This window comes from Xiphophorus maculatus, chromosome 11 (genome assembly GCF_002775205.1).
Source record: "Xiphophorus maculatus strain JP 163 A chromosome 11, X_maculatus-5.0-male, whole genome shotgun sequence".
In the NCBI taxonomy this organism is placed as follows: domain Eukaryota; kingdom Metazoa; phylum Chordata; class Actinopteri; order Cyprinodontiformes; family Poeciliidae; genus Xiphophorus; species Xiphophorus maculatus.
In genome coordinates this window covers 3,381,064-3,405,184 of record NC_036453.1, presented here as the reverse complement: position 1 = coordinate 3,405,184, position 24,121 = coordinate 3,381,064, and the positions used below count along the sequence as shown (strand labels likewise).

General features: G+C 40.9%; 1 protein-coding gene across 4 annotated transcripts in view; it reads left to right on the top strand.

Annotated features, from left to right (window-relative positions):
- LOC102221046 (citron Rho-interacting kinase-like) overlaps window positions 1-24,121 on the top strand; it is a 64,330-nt gene that overhangs the window by 34,249 nt on the left and 5,960 nt on the right. Inside the window, exons 16-33 of one of the 4 annotated variants that reach the window (XM_023342177.1) lie at window positions 4,301-4,498; window positions 8,754-8,947; window positions 9,393-9,528; window positions 9,614-9,718; window positions 11,029-11,169; window positions 11,481-11,588; window positions 11,726-11,957; window positions 12,975-13,133; window positions 13,310-13,333; window positions 17,070-17,246; window positions 17,954-18,134; window positions 18,585-18,673; window positions 18,764-18,868; window positions 19,050-19,219; window positions 22,360-22,440; window positions 22,532-22,667; window positions 23,104-23,243; window positions 23,352-23,444. In XM_023342177.1, the coding sequence (XP_023197945.1) occupies window positions 4,301-4,498; window positions 8,754-8,947; window positions 9,393-9,528; window positions 9,614-9,718; window positions 11,029-11,169; window positions 11,481-11,588; window positions 11,726-11,957; window positions 12,975-13,133; window positions 13,310-13,333; window positions 17,070-17,246; window positions 17,954-18,134; window positions 18,585-18,673; window positions 18,764-18,868; window positions 19,050-19,219; window positions 22,360-22,440; window positions 22,532-22,667; window positions 23,104-23,243; window positions 23,352-23,444 (2,469 nt within the window). Of the gene's footprint in view, window positions 1-4,300; window positions 4,499-8,753; window positions 8,948-9,392; window positions 9,529-9,613; window positions 9,719-11,028; window positions 11,170-11,468; window positions 11,589-11,725; window positions 11,958-12,974; window positions 13,134-13,309; window positions 13,334-17,069; window positions 17,247-17,953; window positions 18,135-18,584; window positions 18,674-18,763; window positions 18,869-19,049; window positions 19,220-22,359; window positions 22,441-22,531; window positions 22,668-23,103; window positions 23,244-23,351; window positions 23,445-24,121 lie in introns of all 4 variants that reach the window. The other 3 variants (XM_023342176.1, XM_005802116.2, XM_023342178.1) reach the window with 3 other exon arrangements.

Sequence of the window (24,121 nt, the reverse complement as noted above, 5' to 3'; positions counted from 1 at the left end):
GCGAAGATCTATCGACATTTTGCAGCTTCAGCTCACAGTAAATGTTAATTACAATCAGGGAGACTGACACCCACAACTTCCACAAATAGAATCGAGCTACTTGCATTCAACACCGTTGAGGAAGTAAATCTCTCAATGCAATTTACTGCAGTTCTGAAAGTTGCTCAATTGATTTGATTGCCAGTTGAGTTGGGTAAATATAGATGCATGACAGATCACCCCTGCAGCCCTCACACAGTTTATCTCTCGCCCCGCCTTTTGGATTCAGTGGATGTTGTCAGTCCTTCCATTCCTTAGAGGAGCTGACGCACTGAGTCAGTGCTGAGCAGACAGCTAATTTATGTACGTAAAAGCTCTGCTTCTTTCCTCTGCCTCCTTGAAGTTCTGCGTGGTTTACATGTCCCTATTAGAGCCGAGAGAAAAAGGCTTTTAGCATTGAGCCTCATCAGTCTAACCATCATTTCTCCTACTGTACCTGCTGGTGAAGGCTGATGGAGAAAACGGACCTTATGCTAATGAAACGATTGGCCCGCTTCTACTTCTGAATACCTGGACTAAGTAAGCAAGAGATCTTGGTAAAATGATGAAAGCATTGTATCACTAGGCCTACTAACCTAATGTGCTTCATGTAAGGAGCCATCATTTGATCCAGGTGTGTTAAACCAGGGAGAGAACTAAAACACGCAGGATGCCGGCCCTCGAGGACCCACTTTGGACACCCCTGCTGTACTGGATCTGACCATTTTAATAACATGAGCAAGACAAAATGTGAAAAAATCGAATTCCTCCAACTCCTCTCTAGAAACTCTGCATGTCTCCAGATGGCATTAAAGCCACAGCCAAAAACAACCAATCAGAGCCAAGAGGAGGATCTGAGCGTTGTCAATCACCTCTGTGAAGTGCTAAATGTGCTAATGGAGGAGAAACAAATGTTTATTCGTGACTGATTATTAATCTGTAATTGATGAGTAAACGGTCATGACCACTGACGGGGAGAAGCTGTAGCGTACACACGGCCATGATTGACAGCGCTAAGACTCACCTCTTGACTCTGATTGGTTGTTTCTAGTTATCACTGGGAAAAGGCAGAGGAGCTTGATATTATTATTATTTTTAAAACATTTTTTTTAGAGATTATCTGTCTCATATTACATTGCCATATTACAGTGACGGTTTCGGTCAAATGAAATAAACACATCCATAGACAACATAAGACTTTCTCTGGGTTAGAAATGGCAAAATGCCACTTTATCACTTTACAGAGATTAGTTTGGCTAAAAGAATTGAATTTCTTCTTCGTTGTTCATATAGCTCATCTCGTCTTAAAATTAGAAACTAAGTGGCTCTCCTCAGCAGACAGCTGAGCTGTGATCTGGTTTTATGGTTTCACTCTTTACCATTCAGAAACAGAGGGGAGCTGATTCATTCAGTTCTTTCACAAGCTGTTCTTGATAATGTTGTAGATAGACTCCGGCTGTGATTATTGGATGGCTGGGATGAGTTTGAAGATTGGCTGTTAGTCTCTGTTATATCGCTTACTTAATGTGATAACACTTATCAAAAATGCGGTGTGCAGAGAGCATGGCCATATTCTGCTATTGTTGTGGTCTAAACACAACACAGACAAACTGACATTAGTGAAATCGGACTCATTCAGCAAAAATAGGAGAGTTTATCAACGCAGTATTAGTAGCTGCGATTCCATTAACCATGAAGTCGTGCAAATTGAAATCACAAAAACAAATTTCCTTAATAACACCCATTTTTGAAAAAAGCTCATGTTTTTTGATTATAAGTTTTAGCACCACTGAGAGGTGATTTTTCAGCTGTATCAAAACAGATGTATTTTGCAAAATTGCAATGGAAATAATTTTTTTCACATCACCTGAGTCACATGATCAACAGCTGGATGTTGCTACTGGTGAAAACAACAAAGAGGACTTATTTTATTTTTATTTTATACTTTTCTTTTTAGACAATATGCATTCCCACGCGTTGAATCCATATCTAATCTGTAAAATCACAGACTATGGGGGGGCTTGTTGCTCCAACGGATGAAAAAGACGTGATGGCTGCTAGATTAGTTCTGAATTATGAATATATCTCAACTGTTTACATCTGTTGTTACCATAATTTTTAATGATTTATTGAACAAACTTATTCATGTGATTTTAATTGGGTTTCCTATTTAATGGAAACACTGCAATTGCAAAACAGTTTTGTTTCTTTTCTAAAGATTTACTTTGCACATATTTGCAATGGAAACACATCTACAGTGTTCCTTCACTCATATGACCTACATCTTGACAAACTGGTAGAAAAGCTAGTTGAAATGTTTTTTTTCCCCTCTTCTGTAAACACAATAGACCATAATATGTACCTATTTCAAAGTTTGACACCCTTAAATCAGATTTTGACAGATGGCATATCGCATGTATTTTGGAGAAATCTTCCTATTTACTGGAACTGGGTCATTTAAATTGAGAGGATAATCAACAGAGTTCCAGATCAGAATCACTGTTGTCTCTGTGATCTGGGTAAAATCAGACAGATTGATCTGTTTGGGTAAGAAATCAGTAAAACCCAGAGAAAGCTGTCAGTAGCGCACCTACAAAGAGAGCTATCACTCAAAAAGGCCTGCACTGACTCTTGACTCCCCGGTCAAGTAGGCAGTGCATGTGGCATCAGCCCTCCCACACAACCCCCAGGGGAAAGGCTCAGGCATGGGGTCTGGAGAGCAACAGCTGTTTCTGCAATAAGTACATTCAGGTGCCTCATCACTGATCTTTCTCTAGACACCTGAGAAGAATCCAGTGGGGTTCTGTGAAAACATTTTATACATAACAGTTTCTGCACAATCCTTGGACACAGCATTTTAGATCAAGAATTTCTTTCAGTACATTTGTCCATCCTTGAATAAACCTTTGCAGAAGTCAAAATTGTGGATTTTATTTTTGAGTTGCCAGGTTTTATAAATTAATTAGTAGTGAAATATTTATTAATTTCGTTTGCCTTTGGACGGCTTCAACTAATGGAAGAATCACTACAATATTTGAAGGATACATGCGGGTGCCTGCAGTCGGACCTGGCAGCCCACCAGACCAAGCATTGTTTATTTTAAATACATTTTTTTATACAACAATAACAGCTATAGCAAAGACTTATTAAGCTAGGTTTATAGTTGATGATGCCTGCCTGTGCGCCTCCATATTTTTGTAACTCAACATTTAACAGAAACGTAGTGACCTGCTGGTGAACTCCTCTGGTGCCCCTACCATCAGGCTTAGCAGGTTTTCTAGGGGAAACCCTGTCAACCTTAAAACAAGTAACCTGCGAGTATGAGGCCAATGTTCCCAAAACCCAGTATGAAGCCATGAATGACCAAACACAGGAAACGCCACCAACTGCCAGAGATGCGGTCAGAAACACTGAAATACTACAACGAATTTACAGTTTTTCAAGCTGAAGTTGAGAAAACAGTAAGTCAATGAGCTTTTGGCACTACAAATGTAATAAGTGTAAAAATATATTGTGAAGAATTATTCACACATGGAGGCAAACTACAACCAACTGCATGTTACTGTAGAACTTAAATCCTCTTTAAGACATGCAGTAGCTTTACAGCGTTTTGAGGCCTAAATGAGTGAATTGAAAGCTAAACTAACCGAGGTAAATACATTTTTATGTATACGCAACATTTTTTTATCTCGTTTGTCATCTTTTTTTTTACCTTTAGAAATAATTGATCTTACCATATAATATTGTTGAATGAAAGTTTTAAAAAAAGTTGAGCTCAAAAAGTAAATCAGTTTACATAATGTAAATTGTAGATTTACTGTATTTTGCTGTAGATTAATTTGATTAAAAAGTCAAACCATGAACATTTCTAGATTTGTGGTATGCCTTCTAAAAAATACATAAATGTTTGGCTCTTTGGAAACAAAGACGAAATATAAAGGATAGCTCAGACCTGCTGCTCTTTAAAATACTAGTTTCTTACTAACAAACTGCCTTCCTCTCAGCACATGGACAGATGTGTTCAAATGTATTGCAGGCTAGAGCTATTTTAACCAGGACAGATCACATCTGATCTCACATCATTCACCATCATGTTTCTGCAAACCTGCTCAAAAGTCAGTGGGAAAAAAAGATGCACTTGACATATTAGCTATTTATAGGAGCCAGCAGAACAAGTAGAGGACAGGAAGCTCCTGCTTTTATTATTAATCTTTTTTTACATATATACTGCTTATTTTGTATTTTCTTTAAACAAAATCCAAGTTCTTCCATTCTTCTGTAGGTGATCACTGATCTCGAGGAGCAGCTAACCACTCTGACTCAGGAGAACTCTGAGCTGAACCGCCAGAACTTTTACCTGTCCAAGCAGCTGGACGAGGCCTCTGACGAGCGGGAGGACCGGCTGCAGCTCAGCCAGGATGTGGACAGGCTGCGGCATGAGGTGGCTGACCGTGAAATGCACCTCAACAACCAGAAGCAGGTATGCTGCTCAGCAATCAGTCCACTGCTATAATGATGTCTTTGTAACTTAAGGACAGGTTGGATAATTCAGTTTGAAAGTGCCTTTCAAATAGCAAGCGTTATGGGGAAGGTTGCCCATAATTTTGAAGCAGAATGAAACTGATTGGTTTCCAAGAGTTGCATTCATCCCCAAAGTCGATGCTTCCTAGAAGCACCATTTGATATAATTAGAGCTGCCATTCTTTTTGATTCTTATGTCTAGACATGTCACAACATTTTACTGGACAGTAAATTGTAAATAAATTGTCCTGTAAAATGTCCCTAAGTCTCATAATATTGTTGCATAATGCACAACTTTATTACATTCTAATTGTTTTTAAACTGTGGTAATGCTACTACATAATGCAGCACAAAGTCCTACAAAACATGTTCAAGAATTTTATTACTTTTTGTGATTTTTGATGCCGTTTTATTACACTTTGAAGCCCGATTTTTATTACGTTTATTACATAATGCGTTACAAACAGCAAGGCCATGAAGTGATGAGATTGGGGCCCAAGATACTGCATTCAAACTTCTATCATATTCACTAAGATTGATGCCTTTAAACACTCACACATGAAATATCTGAATGAGCTACTAGTTGCTCAACAGAAATATTTCAACCTGAGCTCTGGATCTCTGCATCTCCTCCAAAGTCACAATGGGTCTCTTGGCTGCTTCTCTAATTAAGCTTTATGCTCCGTCTCTGTTTAGACTTCCATGTCTTGGTAGATTTGCAGCTTTATTATACATTTTCTATTTTCAGATAATGGATTGAACAGTTTCCAGTGAGATGATCAAAGCTGGTGATATAGTTTTATAACCCAACCCTGCTTTAAACTTCTCCACAGCTTGTTTACTAACTAGATCTTTGGATTTTTATCAGGGGTTAACAAAGGTAGCTTCTCAAAATAATGAACTGCTTTGTGTTGATCTATCATAAATATCCACTGAAATAGGTTGAAGTTTGTTGTTGCGACATGAAAAAGTTTGGACAAGTTCAGGACAAATGAATGTTTTACGGTAAATCAGGGAATGGCTGGTTTAGAAGCTGGAGACGAAGTTGAACCTGCTGCTGGGAGACAATCGGAGATCGTACAAGCCGGCTGGAACACGCAACTGTTCAAGTAAATGAAAACTGTGTCTGAGGTCCAAAGTAGCATAAGGATGTGAAAGGAAGAAAAACAAACCGTGTAAGATGTTGACATGGATCACAACCAGACAAGAAAGCAACCGTTTTCCCTTCATTTTCTGTAACACCTTGGATGTGTGAGTCTTTTCGCAAGTAAACACACAAACAGCAAATGTCTCTGCCCAGTTTTACTGTTTGGCCAACATTTTACAACAATACTTGGATGTACCCTAGGTTTGGATTCATTTCTGTAATAATAATTGTCACAGTGTACCGTTTTCGAGGCGATGCTTCAGTTTGTCTTCTGGTCCGTGTCTCCTCTGGACTTCATTCTCACACCTAGACGCTATGGATGTTTTCACACTGATAGTTCGGTAGACTAGGTTTGATTGGGGACCAAAATTGCAACATCAGTTATGTTTTCAGCTGGTGCGGTTCGCTTTCACACCGCACTTTGTCAATCAATCCAAACTAATTGAAAAACCTGTTCCCCTCCTCGCCTGTGGTGGTGCTGTTCCAAGAATTATTGTAGGAAACCTTCAAAAAAGACATGTAACGTGAACAAAAATGGAGTGGGATCAGATTTTAGCTGTTGTAGGTTGTGTTTTTTTTTTTTTTTTGCAAAGACCATGAGCCATGTCTTTTGCTAGTGTTTGACTTGCGTGCTTGTTTAGGTTGTACTTACCCAGAATGCCCCATGTTATAACCCACTTTCTGCTTTTGGAGCAGAGTCTCTGGTTCGCTTGGAATCCAGACATTCAAAATACACCAGAGTTCACTTAAACTGAACCTAGACCGAGGTTTATATGTGGACCAGAGTCTGGTCCGCATCACAGTTCGATTGCGCATTCACACCTCCCCAAACAAACCGGACTCTAGACGAACCGACTGGCGTTCAGATTGAAAGGGGCTGGTGTGAACGCACTCTAAGTCTACACTTTACCTGAGATATCCACAGTCCTGTTATCCATGGATGACCTCAACATCTTGCATCTGACAGGGTTTAGTGTAAATCAGGCCTGTGAAAGTCTTGTGTTATTTTGGTGTTGGTTATGTTTTATTCTGGCTGCAGTGAAAGAGAGAGAGAGATGAGGCAGCGTGATGTGAGCGCTGGCCCTGTGGGAGGATGTGTGTGTGGGTGTCCAGCATCGCTCTCAGCCCTGCTGGTTGTGTAACCAACGATGGAAGTCATAGACGAGGGACGGGGTGGTGTGTGGGAGGGATGTGTCATCCCCATCACTCCCAGGTCGTGTCAGCTGTGGAAGCGTTGGACTTCAGAGGGCCGTGGTGTTGCTGCTGCACCGGCAGAGGCTATATTTGTCTTCATGCTCTTTGTCTAAAGCAATGCACCGTAAGACGTGAAACACAGGTCTTTCTAGGCCCTGCTGCGTCCAAACAAGCTCTGCAGCTGCATTGGTTTGTGTTATTATTCAAAATGAGGGCAGACAATTATATGTTTTATTTTATTGGTGTTTTTTTTCTATTTAACCCAGATATTTTCAAATTTTGCAAGCTGCAGTCTACCTGAAAAAGTAACTTTCCATTTTTTATAAGCCATATATGATCTGACGCCAGTCATCCACAGATAAAACTTTGATACTTTGTCACTTTTCAAGTCTCTTGTTGAAGATGCATAATTTAGTGCTTCAGGACTGTGATCAGTTTGGCTGTTTTGAACATTTCAAATAAACAAATTATTGAAACTAAAATGGATTTTTACTTTATTATTTAAACTTTTACTTCATTGCTGACAGAAAAAAAACTCAGAGTACTTACTTGCAATTCCAGCCTGTTGTCTATTGCAAATGTCTGAGAAAGCTTTTACCACTTTGTAATGCTGTCATCCCTTCTTACAATATTTAAGACGTTGTGGCCTTGGGGATGCCAGAAGATGAAGGGTTTTTAGCTGTAATGGTCTCAAGTTCTTCCTGCAAACGCAGCATACACTATGAATTTTATCTTTAAATCTTCTAAAGCTTCTACCAGGGTGTAGAGGAAACGGTACCATCATCCTCCCCAGCAATGCCTCTCTTGCGTTTCAGAAATGTCGGTTATCGTTGTCATCCATGGATTTAGCTGGAAATAATGTTTTATTCTAAAGGAATACAAAGCAATTTGCTTTAAAGTCATAACTCATACTTTGGCAACTATGCTGACAAGTTGTAGCCAAGTTTTGCCAGAGGGCATTGGCACAGCCTCATACATTCACAAAGCCTGCTTTCTGGACTCGTTGCTGAGAATACTGTATGTTTCTTCCAAGGAACATCTGGGAAACTAATTTGTCTCTTCAAACCACACTTTCCTCCCATTGTGTCTCAGATCTACCTACCAGACAGATGTTTGACTTTGTGACCTTGTGATGTTAGAAATAATCACATCTCCTAAGCTTGAGATGTTATTTGAGGAATTGCTGTAAAATCAACAACACGACGCGAGAGAGTATCTGTTGCCATGTTTGTACAGGAGTGAATCCTGCAAGTCAGTGACTTGATGCAGTCTATCTCCTAAGATGGAAACTCTTTAAACTAATTTGAATAATTAACAAACATTAATGCACTGTTTGATAACTAGGATCAGTTAGAATGTATGCATGATTGAAATGAAGTGATTTTTCTTCCCAAAGTGCCTTAAGGTGATAGTTGCTGTGAATTGGCGCTTCATAAATAAACCAAATAGAATTATATTTATTTAGTGTTAATATTACTTTTCATGCATATGGAAAGTATTCACAGCACTTCACTTTTTCCACATTTTGTTGTGTTACATCCTTATTCCAAATTGTAAATGAATCCGTTTTCTTTCCTTCTTGTTCTGACAGTGGAAAAAGATTGTTGAGCATTTAGCAAATTTATTAAAAATAGAAAACCAACATTTACATAAGTATTCACTTACATTACATCATTGCTGTTGACTGCATCCGTCTGTCTTTTTAAGTAAAGTATTGATATTATGAACTATTTTATGAACTTCCTGTCAGATTAGGATGAATTGTGTATGAAGTCTCCACTGAAACGGCTGAGACTTATTTTGGAACATGTTTTTTGCTTAATGGCTTTTTTCATTGCTTGACTCTTCATTTGCATATATCTGATGTGAACAGAACCTCGAGACCCTGAAGACCACGTGCACCATGCTGGAGGAGCAGGTTGTGGAGCTGGAGAGCCTGAACGATGAGCTGCTGGAGAAGGAGCGGCAGTGGGAGGCCTGGAGGGCCACACTGGAGGACGAGAAGAGCCAGGCTGAGAGGAGGACCAGGGAGGTCCAGAGGCTGCTGGACACTGAGAAACAGAACAGGTAGACTACACCGCTGTGTAAGGGTGAGTGATCTGTGCTGCAAGAATACATTTTTGTTTAGTGACAAGACGCGCTATATTTTAAAACAAGTGCTTGAATTACTAGAAATACCGAGCATTTTTTGCTCTTAATGTCTCAGTTGATATTGTTGTTAGCTCCAGTTCCACCTACACACAATGAAACCAACCAGCTTTGGGCGTTTTCTCTTGGGTCTGTTTGAGTTTATTTTTGGAAAAAGAGTTTTGGATTTATTTTCTCTGATTTTACAGAGAATAGCAGTGCAATGAACACATGGTGCAGTAAAAGAGTATTAAAACATGCTCTACTGATCTGTTGATTTGTCACCGTCACTAGAGTAACAGATAAAAATAATGAACGCCCCCCCAACATTAGGTCCTCAAAAGCTTAAGACATCTTGTAGCTAAGTTTGTCTTCTGTGTTTCAGGCTGCGTACAGAGCAGCGCTGCTCTGAGTCTCGTCAGGCTGTGGAGCAAGCCGTGAAAGAGCACAAAGCTGAGATCTTGGCCCTGCAACAGGCCCTCAAAGACCAGAAACTCAAAGCCGAGAGCCTTGCAGACACTGTACGCTTTTCTACACTGTACAACAAACATTTTACCTTGCTGTTTTGTACATTTCAAACCTAAAGCTTTTTCTTGTGTTCCTAAGTTAAATGATTTGGAAAAGAAGCACTCTATGCTGGAGATGAACGCCCGGAGTTTGCAGCAGAAGCTGGAGAGTGAGAGGGACGTGAAGCAGAGGCTGCTGGAGGAGGTGCAGTGCTGTCTCTGAACCCTACTGTGTTTCCACCTCACATGCAGATATTTGTAATGCTTTGTGATGTGTCTGTTGTTTTCTTCATGCGTTACCTTTACAATTAATACAGAAACCCTGCTAAAAGCGAATGCTTAGCAAACACTCAGTAACACTCAGGGCTAAAAGTGTTTTCCAACCTGTATACTTGGTTTGTTTGGGGAGCAAAGTTGCAACATTTGTTACATTTTCAGCTGGTGAGGTTCACTTCCACACTGAACTGTGTTTGGACTAAGTAAACCCTCTGAAAAATCTGTTCATCCTCTCGCCTCTGGGGGCGCTGCACCAACAACCACAAAAGAAACATCCAAAGAAGTCACTGAGCGCAACTTCCATCTTCACAAAATCTGAGCAGAAATGGATTTTATCGGTTACAGGATTTCTCTTTTGTCTTTGGCAAAAGATCAGCGAGACCGATAGTGAGACATTTCTCTTGCTAGCAGTAGTCTTTACACGATTTATTTGGTTGTATTTACCCAGAATGCCCTCCACTATAGTCTGCTTCCTGTTTGTGGAACAGTCTCCAATGTTGGTCTTCGCTTGGCGTTCACATATGCATTCGAACTGCGCTAGAGTTCGCTTCAACCGACCAAAGTTCCATATTTTGGTCCGGATCAGAGTTTGATTTTCCATTCACACCTTTCCAAACAAATCAGTCAAACATAGTTTAATTGAAGCAGACTTAACAAGGATGTTGTGATTGGACCCTAAGGGTGCCAGGTGGACCAAAAAAGTGAACTTTGGTCCACCTACAAACCTTGGTCTTGGTTTCATGTTTTGGTTGAAGTAACCGCTGATGCTGTTTGCATGCATATGTGAACGGCAAACTGCTCCAAAAACAGGAAGTCTACTACAGCTCAGGGCATTCTGGGTAAATGCATCCATAACAAAGATTCATTTCTAGCACTAGCAGGAGAAATATTTTGCCAGAATAAAAGAGAAATCCTGCAACCGCTAAAATTTGACGCCACTCCATTTTTGTTTATATTTTGTGAAGAAGAAAGTTACACTCAGTGTCTTCTTTGGAAGTTTTGTGTTGCTTTCTTCTGTGGTACTTGATGCAGCGCCCCCACTGGTGTAACATGTTTTTCAAAGGGTTGCAGTGTGAAAGCGAACCGCACCGACTGAAAATGTAACAAATGTTGCAACTTCAGTCTCCAAACGAACCCCAGTCTACTACTATCAGGTGCGAAAACACCCTAACATAATAGATAATAATGTTCACATCATTACTCAGATAATGATGTGAACACCTGTTTTTCCCTACGCAGCAAGAGAAACTACAGCAGCAGCTGGACGCCCAGAAGACCCACATATTCCGCCTGACCCAGGGGCTGCAGGATGCTTTGGACCAGACCGATTTACTCAAAACAGAGAGGACTGACTTGGAATACCAGCTGGAGAACATCCAGGTGCTTCTACTTGGCATGTGCATGCGCCACAGCTAGCATGTGGGACGGCTGGGGGATCAATACATATTTATTAGAGATATGAGAGCTCCCAATCAGCACTGACATATGTATATGCTAAAGTTAGTGTAAACCTTTGTGTCGTTATCTGTTCTGGTCCACAGTATTACATAACTCCCCCCTGCAAACATGGCACACAGTCGTCCCCCTTTCTTTCCACTCATCTCCATGTCTCTCTGTCACCCTCTGTGTGAAGTGAATTGCTTGAGGAGAAATTCATGGCAGTAGTGATGTTCACTTAGCTCCACCTGCAGGCTGTATACTCTCATGAGAAGGTGAAAATGGAGGGAACCATCACCCAGCAAACCAAGCTCATCGACTTCCTCCAATCCCAGGCCCACGGAGGCTCCAAGAAGAAAAAAGTAAGCTCGATTCGCACAACAAATCATGCTGTTTTTATGAAATACAAGCAAAGACGTCTGAAGCATGCCAGCTGATAACCTTGGAGCCGTTCTCCGCTGTGTTTCTCTCTGTTCTCGTTTGCACTGTGTTGTTTCAGGGTCTTTTTGGGCGAAGGCGAGAGGACCTGTTGGCCGCCATGGCTGCTCAGGCCCAGGCGCAGGGCCAGAGTCAGGGTCAAGGTCAGGTCTCCCCCGTGCCCCCCATCCAACCGGTGCCTCTGCAGTACAGCGACATGAAGGCTGCTCTGGATAAAGAGCGCACTCGCTGCTCTGAGCTGGAAGACGCTCTGCAGAAAATGAGAGCAGAGCTGAGATCTCTGAGAGAAGAAGGTGGGACTGACCTGCACCAGCTTACACACTGAATCCTACGTTTAGTCATCTAAAACATAAGACAGTCCTGGTAAAGATGCTTAAAAGCCTTAATATTATTGCAGTAGCATGATCTTACACTGAACAGTTTAGAAAAATCTAACTTTTAATTTGAGCACACAGAAAAAACTACTATATCAAAGAATAAATAATTTTAACATCATATTTGGTACCTCTTACAATCCATTTAAAATAAATGCACTTGAAGCCTTTTGTTTAGATTTATGTTGTTTTTTTTGTTTTGAGAAACTTCTAATTAGTAATTCATGAATTGCTGTTTCCTCAAGGTGTACTCTTTGAGGTGACACATAGATCAATTTCTCTTGGCCGGTGGCCACTATTGTGGATGAGAACCTACAGGCTAATGCCTTGACACCACAGAGAAACTTAAACCATGGTTGAAATGCAGAGGACTCAACGTTAGCAGAAATAAAGCAGGGTTGCTTAACCCTATGGACTCTGTGGTAGCCAGCACTAAGTTACCTGATTGCTAAGTTCCTACTTGGCCACACCTATAATTCATGTTTCTGACAGAAAGGTTGTGTACCCAGAAAGAATCCATTCAAGTACAGGGAGAATATGCTGGGCCACTTCTAATGTTGTTAAAAGCCGTTGTTTCTCAGCATGTGGCTTCCCTCCCACTGAATAAATGTGATGTAGATTAAAGGATGTTTCTAAAATCGCCAGTATGAGATTTTGCTGCTGCAATAAAATTTGCCTTTATTCTCAGTTATTTTACGTATCTTTAAGAGGATACGTAAGTGTGACAGGCTGTGTATGTGCACATTGATAAAAATGAATGAATAAATTGAGGGAAAAAAATAATAAATTCCTGTCAGGAAGAACCTTAAACATGTGGTAAATTTTTGTTTTTAGTTGACCAAATGGAAAAGATTTGTCCCTCTTCTTAAAATCATCTTTGTAATAGAGGTGAGGATTACATAACAATGCAAGTTCATCTAATGACTCTGCGCTCAGCCCTCCAGTATAAGGATCAAGGCAGCGCTACGAACCCAGCGGCAGCACGGCAGCAGATCATCATGTCTGCCATGGTGAAGTCTCCTGAGCACCAGCAGGGCCCGACGGGCCTGGCACCCTCCAACTCAGGACGCAGGAAAGATACGCCGACACCCGAGGGTGAGTCAGGGGCAACCTCCACCATGGCTCTAGTCACACAGGACGCTTAAATACAGCTTGACAATGAAATCACATGTTGACCCAGCACAAATGCAGCATGACTACAAGCTGATATCAATAACATTTGAAAGATTCATTTACAAAACTTCTACTATCCTCTTTTACACACCTTTCAGAGAGAAGGCGGGTCACATTTGAAAGTAAGTTGTACAAAGTCATGGTCTCCGCAGTTTCAGCTCTTTTCTCCTTTTTTGGCCAGATTTTAAAAGCTCTGCACTATTTGAAATGTCGGGTCGCATCATGTTCGTCAGAGGTGGCTGAAAGGCTTCAGTGCAAAGCTTTAGAAATCTGTAGCACTTTTTGATCCCAGTTGCTGCTTTTCAGTCTCATTCCCAGAACCTTTCTCTGTTATTTAGCCGACTGCAGTCCCACCTAAACTTCACACCATACAGCGAGATGCACCATGTGATAAACTCTGCAGTGCACAAATGATTGGAAACTACATTCTGAGCTGAAGGTTTTATCCAGTCATGTTTATAAGACAAATGAACACAAAAAAAAGGTTGGGGACCACTGCCTTAGGGGACATGGGGAATTTTTTTTCTTTTGCGTTCCCTCGCATTACTGTACTGGTCAGTTATGCAGCATAATTGAACACTGTAAGCCTTTCTTACGGTGGGCGCCGTACTTTCTGCTTTAATATAAGGCTATGTGAGGTTTTTCCGTGAATGTTAGAATCTTTTTGTGAAATATCTGAAGTTTTATATCTTTCTTTAGGATAGAAAGGCGCCACAAACCTACGATATAAACAGAAACCTTCCGTAAGTAGGAAAGAAATAAAAATACATCCTAATTTGGTCTATTTCTGAGTTGTTATCGCGGGTAATAAATCATCTGACAGTTTTGATTGTGTCTCTGTTGTGTTCTAGTCTGAATGGTTTAAAGAGCTTTCAGTGCCGCTCCATCTTAGCCTTAACAGACATAAACATGCAGTAAAAAATAAATTGATTTTCAATCAGTTTTGCACCAAACAGTTTTTATTATTAACAAGTTTTTATTATTAACAAGTTTTTATTATTAAAAACACGACAAACTAATGATGGTAAAGCGCCGCACTGGGTTAACTCGGGGAATCTCATCTGTCTGTGTATCAATCAACTCCAAACCTTTTCTTTGTTCCGTCACAATTATCGATTTATTCCATTTTGATCATCAGGCTCCAAACTTTGCAAGGACTGACCGCCCCGCTCACCTGCTTCCTCATACACACAAAGCCAGTATCCTTCACATTCATACCTGGTGACGTCACTCCCACGTCGACACACCTAAGTGTCAAAGCCTCCTGCTCCTGTCATATCAATAATTACTTATTTCATTCATATGACTCTTACAGAGCCTCAGTAAAAACTTGTTTATTATTATTAACTGTTTGGTGCAAAACACTGATTGAAAATCGATTTATGTTTTACTGCATGTTTATGTCTGTTAATGCTAAGATGGAGCGGCACTGAAAGCTCTTTAAACCATTCAGACTATGAACACAACAGAGACACAATCAAAACTGTCAGATGACTTATTACCCACGATAATAACTCAGAAATAGACCAAATTAGGATGTATTTTTATTTCTTTCCTACTTACGGAAGGTTTCTGTTTATATCGTAGGTTTGTGGTGCCTTTCTATCCTAAAGAAAGATATAAAACTTCAGATATTTCACAAAAAGATACTAAAATTCATGGAAATACCTCACATAACCTTATATTAAAGCATAAAGTACGGCGCCCACCGTAAGAAAGGCTTACAGTGTTCAATTAGCTGCATAACTGACCAGTACAGTATTGCGAGGGAACGCAAAAGGTTTTGCGAGGGAACGCAAAAGAAAAAAAGATTCCCCATGTCCCCTAGAGGGGTCCATACCTGCCTGTGACTACAACAAACCTTCCACCCATTTTCTGTTCACCTTTGTCCCTAAAGGGGTCGGGAGGGTTGCCAGTGTCTATCTCCAGCTACGTTCCAGGTGAGAGGTGGAGGTCACCCTGGACAGGTCACCAGTCTGTCGCAGGGCAACACAGAGACAGACAGGACACACAACCATTCACACACACACTCACACCTAGGGAGAATTTAGAGAGACCATTTAACCTGACAGTCATGTTTTTGGACTGTGGGAGGAAGCTGGAGTACCCGGAGAGAACCCACGCATATACAGGGAGAACATGCAAACTCCATGCAGAAAGAGAACTGAACCGGGAATTGAACCCAGGACCTTCTTGCTGCAAGGCAACAGTGCTACCAACTGCGCCACTGTGCAGCAAACCTGCGCATACAACAAACCTTCAAGTAAAGAAGCTAAAGTAAATCAAAAGCTTTGGTAGTTGTTAAAAGAGAGGAGCGTTGGGTTTTATTGATGTCTAAATCATTGGTTGATGTAACGGTAGAATTAATGGAGCGGGGTTTGACAGTGAAGCGTGAATTTTTACTCTGTCCTTTTCTCTTTGTGCCCAGCTGTCTGTGTTGGTGTTTATTTACATGGGGGAGGGACTGATGAGAAGGCTAACCTCTCATCTCACCCACGCAGGAGCTGTAAGCTGAGAAATGTACCTGGCTGATAGATTTTCCCTGCATTCATTATGACGACGCTTAACATCACCAAAATGCAGGCGAGGACAGATTTCACTGACTGTGAAATCTAATGAATATGCTGGTTTATGAGCAGCTTCACACGACACCGCTGCATTGCATTAAGGCAAATCAACCCACAGGTTTTCACTGTGGAGTCCAAAAGTTCAACATTTGGTTAGTAAAATGTCACAATTTGTGTTGCAACAGTGTGGAGAGAAAACAATTTAAACCTAATTAAAATCTGTGTAATTTGTTGGTAGTTCTTTTTATTCTGTTAAACTATTGTTTATTGAGGTTCCTGATACTTTAGAGTCATTTGTTCTGTTCTTCAAACAATATTTGAACAAATTTAGCTCCGTGTTCCTGAAAGGAGACACGGGACGTTCTACCGTTCATATGAAAACCTTCAGTCTTAACTAGAACACAGTTCTAGTTAAGATTTTGGTAGATTTCTACCAAGGGCAGAAAATATATATATATATTTTATGCATGGCTAAATGGTAGCTAGCTGTCTAGTGGTTGTTATGGAGACTCTGGTGTAGTTCTTGATTAGTGAACTTAAGCTGTTTTTATTTCACTATGTGGAAGATAAATATGAGTTTTTGTCTAGCCTAGTGTCTAAAATACGTATATAATTATGTGTTCTCCAAGCCAACAGAAAGTTTTGGATTAGACTTTCCTAGAAACTGACTAATTTAGAGGAGTTAAATTGAGCCTGGAAGCTTTGATTATTTTTATTTAAAGGGGATTATTTGGGGTGCCAGTAACTGTTAGACCAGTGAGTTTAATTAAAAACAATTATTTCTTAACATGTATTGTTCCCCATCACTGAATAAATACTTTCAAATGAAAGGATGGACTTTTAAAATGACTATTACTGAGTGGGATTATGTTTTTGCAAACGATCTGTCCAAATAAAGACCACCTCCCATTTCAATTCAGTCTAATTCATTTGACCTGTTTTATTTGATCATTGTAAAGTGAATGGATCAATACGATAATCAGCTCTAAAACTACATTTTATTGCACATGGAAGAGATTTTTTTTCCCCCCTGTATACACAATGAAGAGACTTCACACAGACTGGATAATCCCTTTAAAGATCAGCAAAGTGAGCACAATCCAAAGCAAACGATTAAACGAGTTGACCTTCCAAGCGTTTCTGCCTTCAGAGTTTACTTGCATACGCATTCTGCTCAACATCTTCCAGTTCCTTTAGCAGCATGACGCTCTAAGGTGTTGAGGTTTTGGATGTACCTGGGCGAGGCGAAGCGGAGCGGCGCGCCCTCACCGTGTTCCCTGTCTGTATTCAGAGTACAGCCGTCGCCTGAAGGACAGCCAGCGAGACCGAGAGAGGGAGAGAGAGCGGGGTGTTGTGCTGCACCACAACACCCCCCACCGGTTCACAGTGGGGCTCAACATGAGGGCCGCCAAGTGCACTGTGTGCCTGGATACCGTTCACTTTGGCCGCCAAGCAGCGACTTGCCTCGGTGAGTTAGAGAACACACAGACCTCAGAGCCGTCTTACCTCCATGTAATCTAGATCTGTTTATGTACAACTGTACAATCAATCTGATGAATCGATTATTAAAATAATTGTCAACAAATGTATTAATCGACTGACCGTTAACTGGAGGCCACAGACTGAAAAAGAAACACAAAAAGAAAAACCTTCTTTGTAAATTTGTTCTACCCAGAACTCAAGTGGCAAAATGTAGCTTTGCCTGATTCAGATTGTATTAAAAATGCTTCTATTGAGCACATTTTTCTAGCCAGTTATTAATCAAGAAAATGATTACCAGGTCAGCCCTACCTGTAGTGACGTTAAGTCGAGCAGAGCTGCATATCTGCTGAGCTCATTTTACAAGCTACTTCTCAGAGCAAAGCTGTTAATAACATATGAAAGGGTTAATTGAGGAGCCATGTTGTGATGACTTCCTGAAGGCGGAGTTTCTTAAAGAGACAGAGGCCCAATTTCAAGGCTTTAAATTACAAAGTCAAATTTACTAAATTTGATCTAATATAGCATTTAACGACAACTGAAGTAAGTAATGTTATGATGCCCCTTTGATAACTTTGGTTAAATTTGGTATAATTAAACACTTCAAAGTGCTTTTAAATATATAACTTTAATATATTCTACTCTCAGGTGGTGCACACACGGCCTTGCGTTGAGTGTTTGTGTCTCTCTCTGCAGAATGCCACGCTCTGTGCCATCCGAAGTGCTCAGCCTGCCTTCCAGCCACCTGCGGCATGTCCAGCGACTGCTCTCTGCACCTCTCTGAGGGCCTGTGTCGAGACAAAGGCAGCTCTCAAGGCCAGCAGATCAAAGAAGCCGGCGGCCACATGCACCTGGAGGGCTGGATGAAGCAGCCCAGGTCAGCTGTGGCCAGGCTAACACAGGGAGAGTCAAAGTCTTTAGCAAAAATAGCATTTTTACATTGTTCTCTGCCAGTAATATGCTTTAGGGAGCTAATCAGATGGTACATGAATCCAACTCCCCCTTTTGAAAATTTGCTGGTTGTCAGAGAACAACACAGGCACCATTTATTATGTTCTGTCACCCAGTTTTGTGTAAAAGCTGCTTAGATACTGGTACATCTAAAGAAAAATTATGTAAAAGTGCAATATTTCTTGCCAGTCATCTCTAATAGTGAGCTTGGAGTTCTTAAGTTGTTTTTATCACCGTCTTCCTCAATGTTTATGGTGGTAAGACTGAGATGTACAGTAGCTGAGGGTTTACCACATGTCATAAAATAACACTTTCTGTAAGTACAGTAACACATATGTACTGTACTTATTTGATATTCCTTTTCCGTGTGTGGCAGAAACGGGAAGCGGGGTCAGGGCTGGGAGAGAAAATATGTGGTGCTGGACGGCACTAAAGTTTCCATCTACGAGATTGAGCCAAGAGAAGGTTAAACAACGAGTGAACGATTGTTGGACACTTGGAAATACAAGCGCTACCATATACCCACCGCTTGTTCCTGGTCCCTTTGCCTTTCAGACTCTGTGAAGCCTCTGGAGGAGTTTGACTTGTGTCTGTCAGAGGGAGAGGTGATGATTCATGGAGCAGTCGGAGCCTCTGAGCTGCCAAACACCGCCAAGTCTGGTAGACACACTTTGTCTTCATCTCCAAACATCACAATCATTCCCACTACCTATTGCCTGCTTGTTAGTTTTTGTTTATATTTAAGTTTTTATGTTGTTGTCACATTCTGTCATTCTTTTTTAAAAAGGGAATGAGGTGAATTCTGAACTTTTTCGCCTTCATATAACTTCCTTTGTGTCAGATGTTGCCTACGTCCTGAAGCTGGAGTCCCGCTGCCATACGCCGTGCTGGCCTGGTCAGCCTGTCTACTTCATGGCCCCCAGTTTCCCTGACAAGCAGCGCTGGGTGGCCGTGATGGAGTCCGCGGTGGCCGGGGGGCGAGCCGCGCGGGAGAAGGCGGAGGCCGATGCAGTGAGTGTTGCTGCTTAGACGCTGGATGTCTTACATTCACACATGAGGGAATATTCATTAACACACTGAACGTCTTCAGTCATTTTAAAGGGGCAGCATTATGCGTTTTCAACCACATAGTGGCATTTTATGGCACAATCAAGTAACTGTTAACTTAATTTGTTAAAAATATTCTATGCATACAGGTTTGAAAAAATTGAAGAGCCCACTGCACTGAACCCCATTGAAAACCTCCTGGGTATTCAACCAAATATTGATTTCTAAAATCTTCTTGAGTTCAAACACTAGTATAGTTGTTTCTAAATGAATATGAACTTGTTCTCTTTGCATTATTTGAGGTCTGAAAGCTCTGCAACTTTTTCATCATTTTGACCATTTCTTGTAATCTGCTCATAAATACCAACATGTTGTCAGTAGTTCATAGAATAAAAGAACAAAGTTCATTTTACGCAAACATATACCTATAAAGAGAAACCGATCATTTTCAGTGGTCTCTTAATTTTTTCCAGAGCTGTCTATATCACATTGACATTGGGATTCTGTCTCCTTAAGACGCTCCTGCTCTTTCTGAAACTCCGCCTTCAGGAAGTCATCTCAGCGCTGTTCCTCTATTAACCCTTTAACAACGTTTTAACCAGCGTTTCACTGAGCAGTAGCTCATATAATGAGCTCAGCAGATGTGTAGATCCACCAGGTGTTTGCTAATTGCTGCTGGCTAGTCTGAAGGAGCTGAGTGGGGGAGTCGGAGGGGTGGGGGGGTTGCTCTGTGAGGTGGAGGCTTTAAACTGCAGCTCTGAGGAGGAGCTGCACCTTGAAGGCGAAGCTAGGTCTACCCAGGTGTTTTGCCCATCTGAATGGTTGCCATGGAGATTAAAGTATCTCTCAAACATTCATGAAAGAATCACGGCAACACTTCATATGTTTTTGATTAGTGAATAATGTTATAACATGATGTAAAGCTCAAAAAAGTGGATTTTACATAATCCTGCCCCTTTAAGGATTCATTTGAAGATTCAAATACTGGCCTCTAATTTCACATGCATATGTCATTAACTGTTCTCTCTTCTTTTTCTTTTCTCTTTGTCTCTTTCGCTCCTGTTTGTTGCTTTCCATCATGCCGCACTGTATGTCCGATATATGGGCACGATTTGTTGATTTGCGGCGTGGTTCCGATACCGTGGCCTTTCCTCACACATGTAGGCTGTTGCGTGCAAAAGACAAATGCTTCTGTCTCCACTGGTTCAGGTAAAGCGTTTGGAGAGAGACGGGAGCACAGATTGTCTGCTCTTTCCTCCCGAGGAACACTGTACTGCACCTCCCTGTTGTCGTGTTGCTTGGTCCTCCTGCTTTCACCTCACCTGCCGCCACTCTTCCTCCCCACTGCTAACCTCCTGCTGTATGAAACGGAGAGACGAAACTGACATTTTGTTCTCACCAACACACGATGCCTTGCAAACGTATTCACACCCCCTGAAACTGTTCCGTTTTCGTCTGGCTGGAAACACAAACTGCGGTGATTTATGTGGAAAGTAAAAGCAAAATGATAAATGTTTTTTCAAAATGGTTTGCATACACAATTTGAAAAGGATGGCGTGTGTTTATATTCTGTCCACTTTACTTTGGCATCTCTAAGTACAATTCAGTCCTAGCAATTGTCTTCAGAGCCCATCTGTCATCAGCCAATCAACAATCAGCATTGTGTGGAAATCCTACTTATCTGTTAAGGTCTTAGAGCTTTGCTACATGAAGTTAAACTAATACAAGAATTTAGTCATAATTATATAAGAATAATATCATAATATTACCCCATAATACTATCAGAATAAGGAGAACTTTTATGAGGATTCCTCCACAAAAATTATTACTAAATAAAATGACAAATGTTGGGCATCTTGTGAAGTTATACTTTGCTATAGGTTTCACCGATCTTTTAACACCTCAGCATCAAATTGTTACCAGTAGCAGGACTTTGAAATGAGTGTGTAAAGACCGGCACAGACTTAATGTGTTGGGGAGTCTCATGGTACATCTTAAAACCATTTTTGAAAACCATGTATTTTGTTTCCATCTCACAGCTGAACACTGCATTGTGTCGGTCTGTCACCCAATCAAAGTCTTAAACTTCCTGGTTGTAGTAAAACCTGAAAAAGGGCATGAATACTTTGTAAGGTCCTGCATCTCAGAACGTCTTAGATCTCTACGCTGTCCTGTCAGAACCGAGCTGGAGTCTCTGGTTGGACCTGAGACACATCACACACTGGCTGACAGAAACTAGACATCTAGAGTTGATGTATTTATGAATTATTAGATACATGAGCTGAACCTAATAGCTAACAAAGTTTATGATCTTATTTATCAAGGAGCTTATTTTGGTCATGATTTGGATATTATCCCTGAAAAACATTTCAGTTTAACACACTGTATTATGGCTAATTCAAGTTTTCCAACTCTAGAATATGTCATATATCTGTGTACAGTAAAAAAATTTTTTTTAACATTTCCAAGCTAGTTAGAATTAGGCCTGTCATAATAACACGTTTTGTTATTGTGAGTGAAGCAGTATTATTTTGTGCGATGGCATATTATGGCCATTATAGATAGAGGGGTGGGAGGGCGAGTCTCTGCCCCCCAAAAATTAAATATTAGTCTCAAAAACATCATTTCTAAATAGTTATACCTCCAGATGAAATATCAAATGTAAGTTATTTCTTCACTCAAACCCTGAAAGTCACAATCTATTTAAATTGTAATATTTTGAGAAACGGCTTTTCAGAATATAGTAGAATTTTAACTAAACTTCTTTTACTGTATTACTAACACAAACGTTTTTCTTGAATTCCAGTTGAAGTTAGCCTAAACGAAACATTAGCATGTGTGTGCCAGTAGAGTGGTGACCTCTGCTCTGAGTTCTTTGTTAAAACTGAAATCGGGTTAAACTCTGCGTGCTTTCTCAAATCACTTTAGGGTTTTATTTTCTACTTTTCCTCTGAAATCGCCTTGGAACTGTTATACAGACATATCTTTAGTTTTTCTTTCTTTGAAACAAGACAGATTTGTGACTTGATCCCACCTCTGAGCCTGTAAACCTGCCCCTGCCCCTCTGGAGCTGACCGCTCACCTGTTTCTGTCTGATCTTACAGAAGCTGCTTGGAAACTCTCTGCTGAAGCTGGAGGGCGACGACAGACTGGATATTAACTGCACTCTTCCTCTAACGGATCAGGTACCAAACGCATGATGCCGTGACCCTGAATACAGGACAAAAGTAGTTTTCCAACTAGCTGAGTAAGTGTGTGTGTCTGCCTGTTGTGCAGATTGTCCTGGTGGGATCTGAGGAGGGGCTGTACGCTCTGAACGTCATCAAGAACTCGCTGACTCACATCCCGGGCCTGGGATCCGTTTTTCAGATCCAGATCATCAAAGAGCAGGAGAAACTCCTGATGATTGTTGGTAACATGTCCGACTTTGGTTGTACCTGTTGGTGCTCCGGCGAGCACCGCTGGAGAATTTCAGTCCAGATGTTGCTGGCAGAGTTCATCTCAATGTGCACTATGTTCCTAATAACGCGTTGTGCTGCCTCTTTAAATAAATAGTTGCTAAAATGATTCTGAGACAGATTAAATAAAGGCTAATAAAATGTGATTCCATACAGTTATGGTGAGATATCGTATTTTAACATGTGGGCACATTCTTTTCATCATAAAGGACAGGAGACTCCTTAGAAACCAAAGACCTGTCTGTAACCTGTGGTTTGGTAACGTGTGTGTGTGTGTGTGTGTGTGCGTGCGCGTGTGTGTGTGTGTGTGTGTGTGTGTGTGTGTGTGTGTGTGTGTGTGTGTGTGTGTGTGTGTGCGTGTGTGTGTGTGTGTGTGTGTGTGTGCTGTAGGGGATGAGAGAGCTCTGTGTCTGGTGGAGATTAAGAGAGTGAAGCAGTCTCTGGCCCAGTCCCACCTGCCCAGCCAGACTGAACTTGCTCCCTACATCTTTGAGACGGTGAAAGGCTGCCATCTGTTTGCTGCTGGCAAAGTAAGTCTGCAGCTCGCCATGCAGCAGGCTGTGTGTTTATGCAGATGTGCTGCCACGGCGATGGGAAACTTCACCGTCAGAGCTGACAGGTAAATGTTCTGCTTCCAGGTTGACAACGGGTCGTGTATATGCGCCGCGATGCCAAACAAGATCACCATATTGCGCTACAACGACAATCTCAACAAATACTGCATCCGCAAGGTGAGCTGCAGGGGTTGGTAGAGAAACATGAAATGTTTGCTGAAAATGGAGAGAGAGCAACAGGAATAAATGGTTTGATGCTGAAACTTCAAGTCTTTTTGTACGTTTAACACTCAGAAACGTCCTCAGGAAAGAAGCTGTTTGTTCTGTGGAGTGCAGATTGTGTTTTGCAAATGTGTAAATATGCTGTATTACAATCCGTAATATATTTCCATAATATATATATATTTTACTTATTATTAATTAGTAAATAAGTTGTTCTTTCACTCCAACCCTCTCAGCCTTTCAGTTTGAATCCAGTTAAACAGCTTAACAAACTGCTGGAGACAAAATGTTACAAAATGAGCAAAGAAATTCTTGTGATTTTTTTTCTATCATTGAACACAAATATGTGTAACAATGTATAGAATGATGGCTTTTATGGATTATAATTGCGAAGGCTAATTGTAATCAGCAGACAGTGCATTAATGTGGACATTCATATTCACTACTACATGAAACAGATTTTTACATGGCATAAATAAAATATGCAGAATGAAACTTCATTTTTAGGGTAAATGGGCAACAAGGGAGGAATATCCAGTACTTTGCAAATGTACAAATAATGTACATTATTATGGAGGTCAGTGTTCGGTAGTCTTTTAGTGTATTTGTGGAAAACAACAAACATTACATCC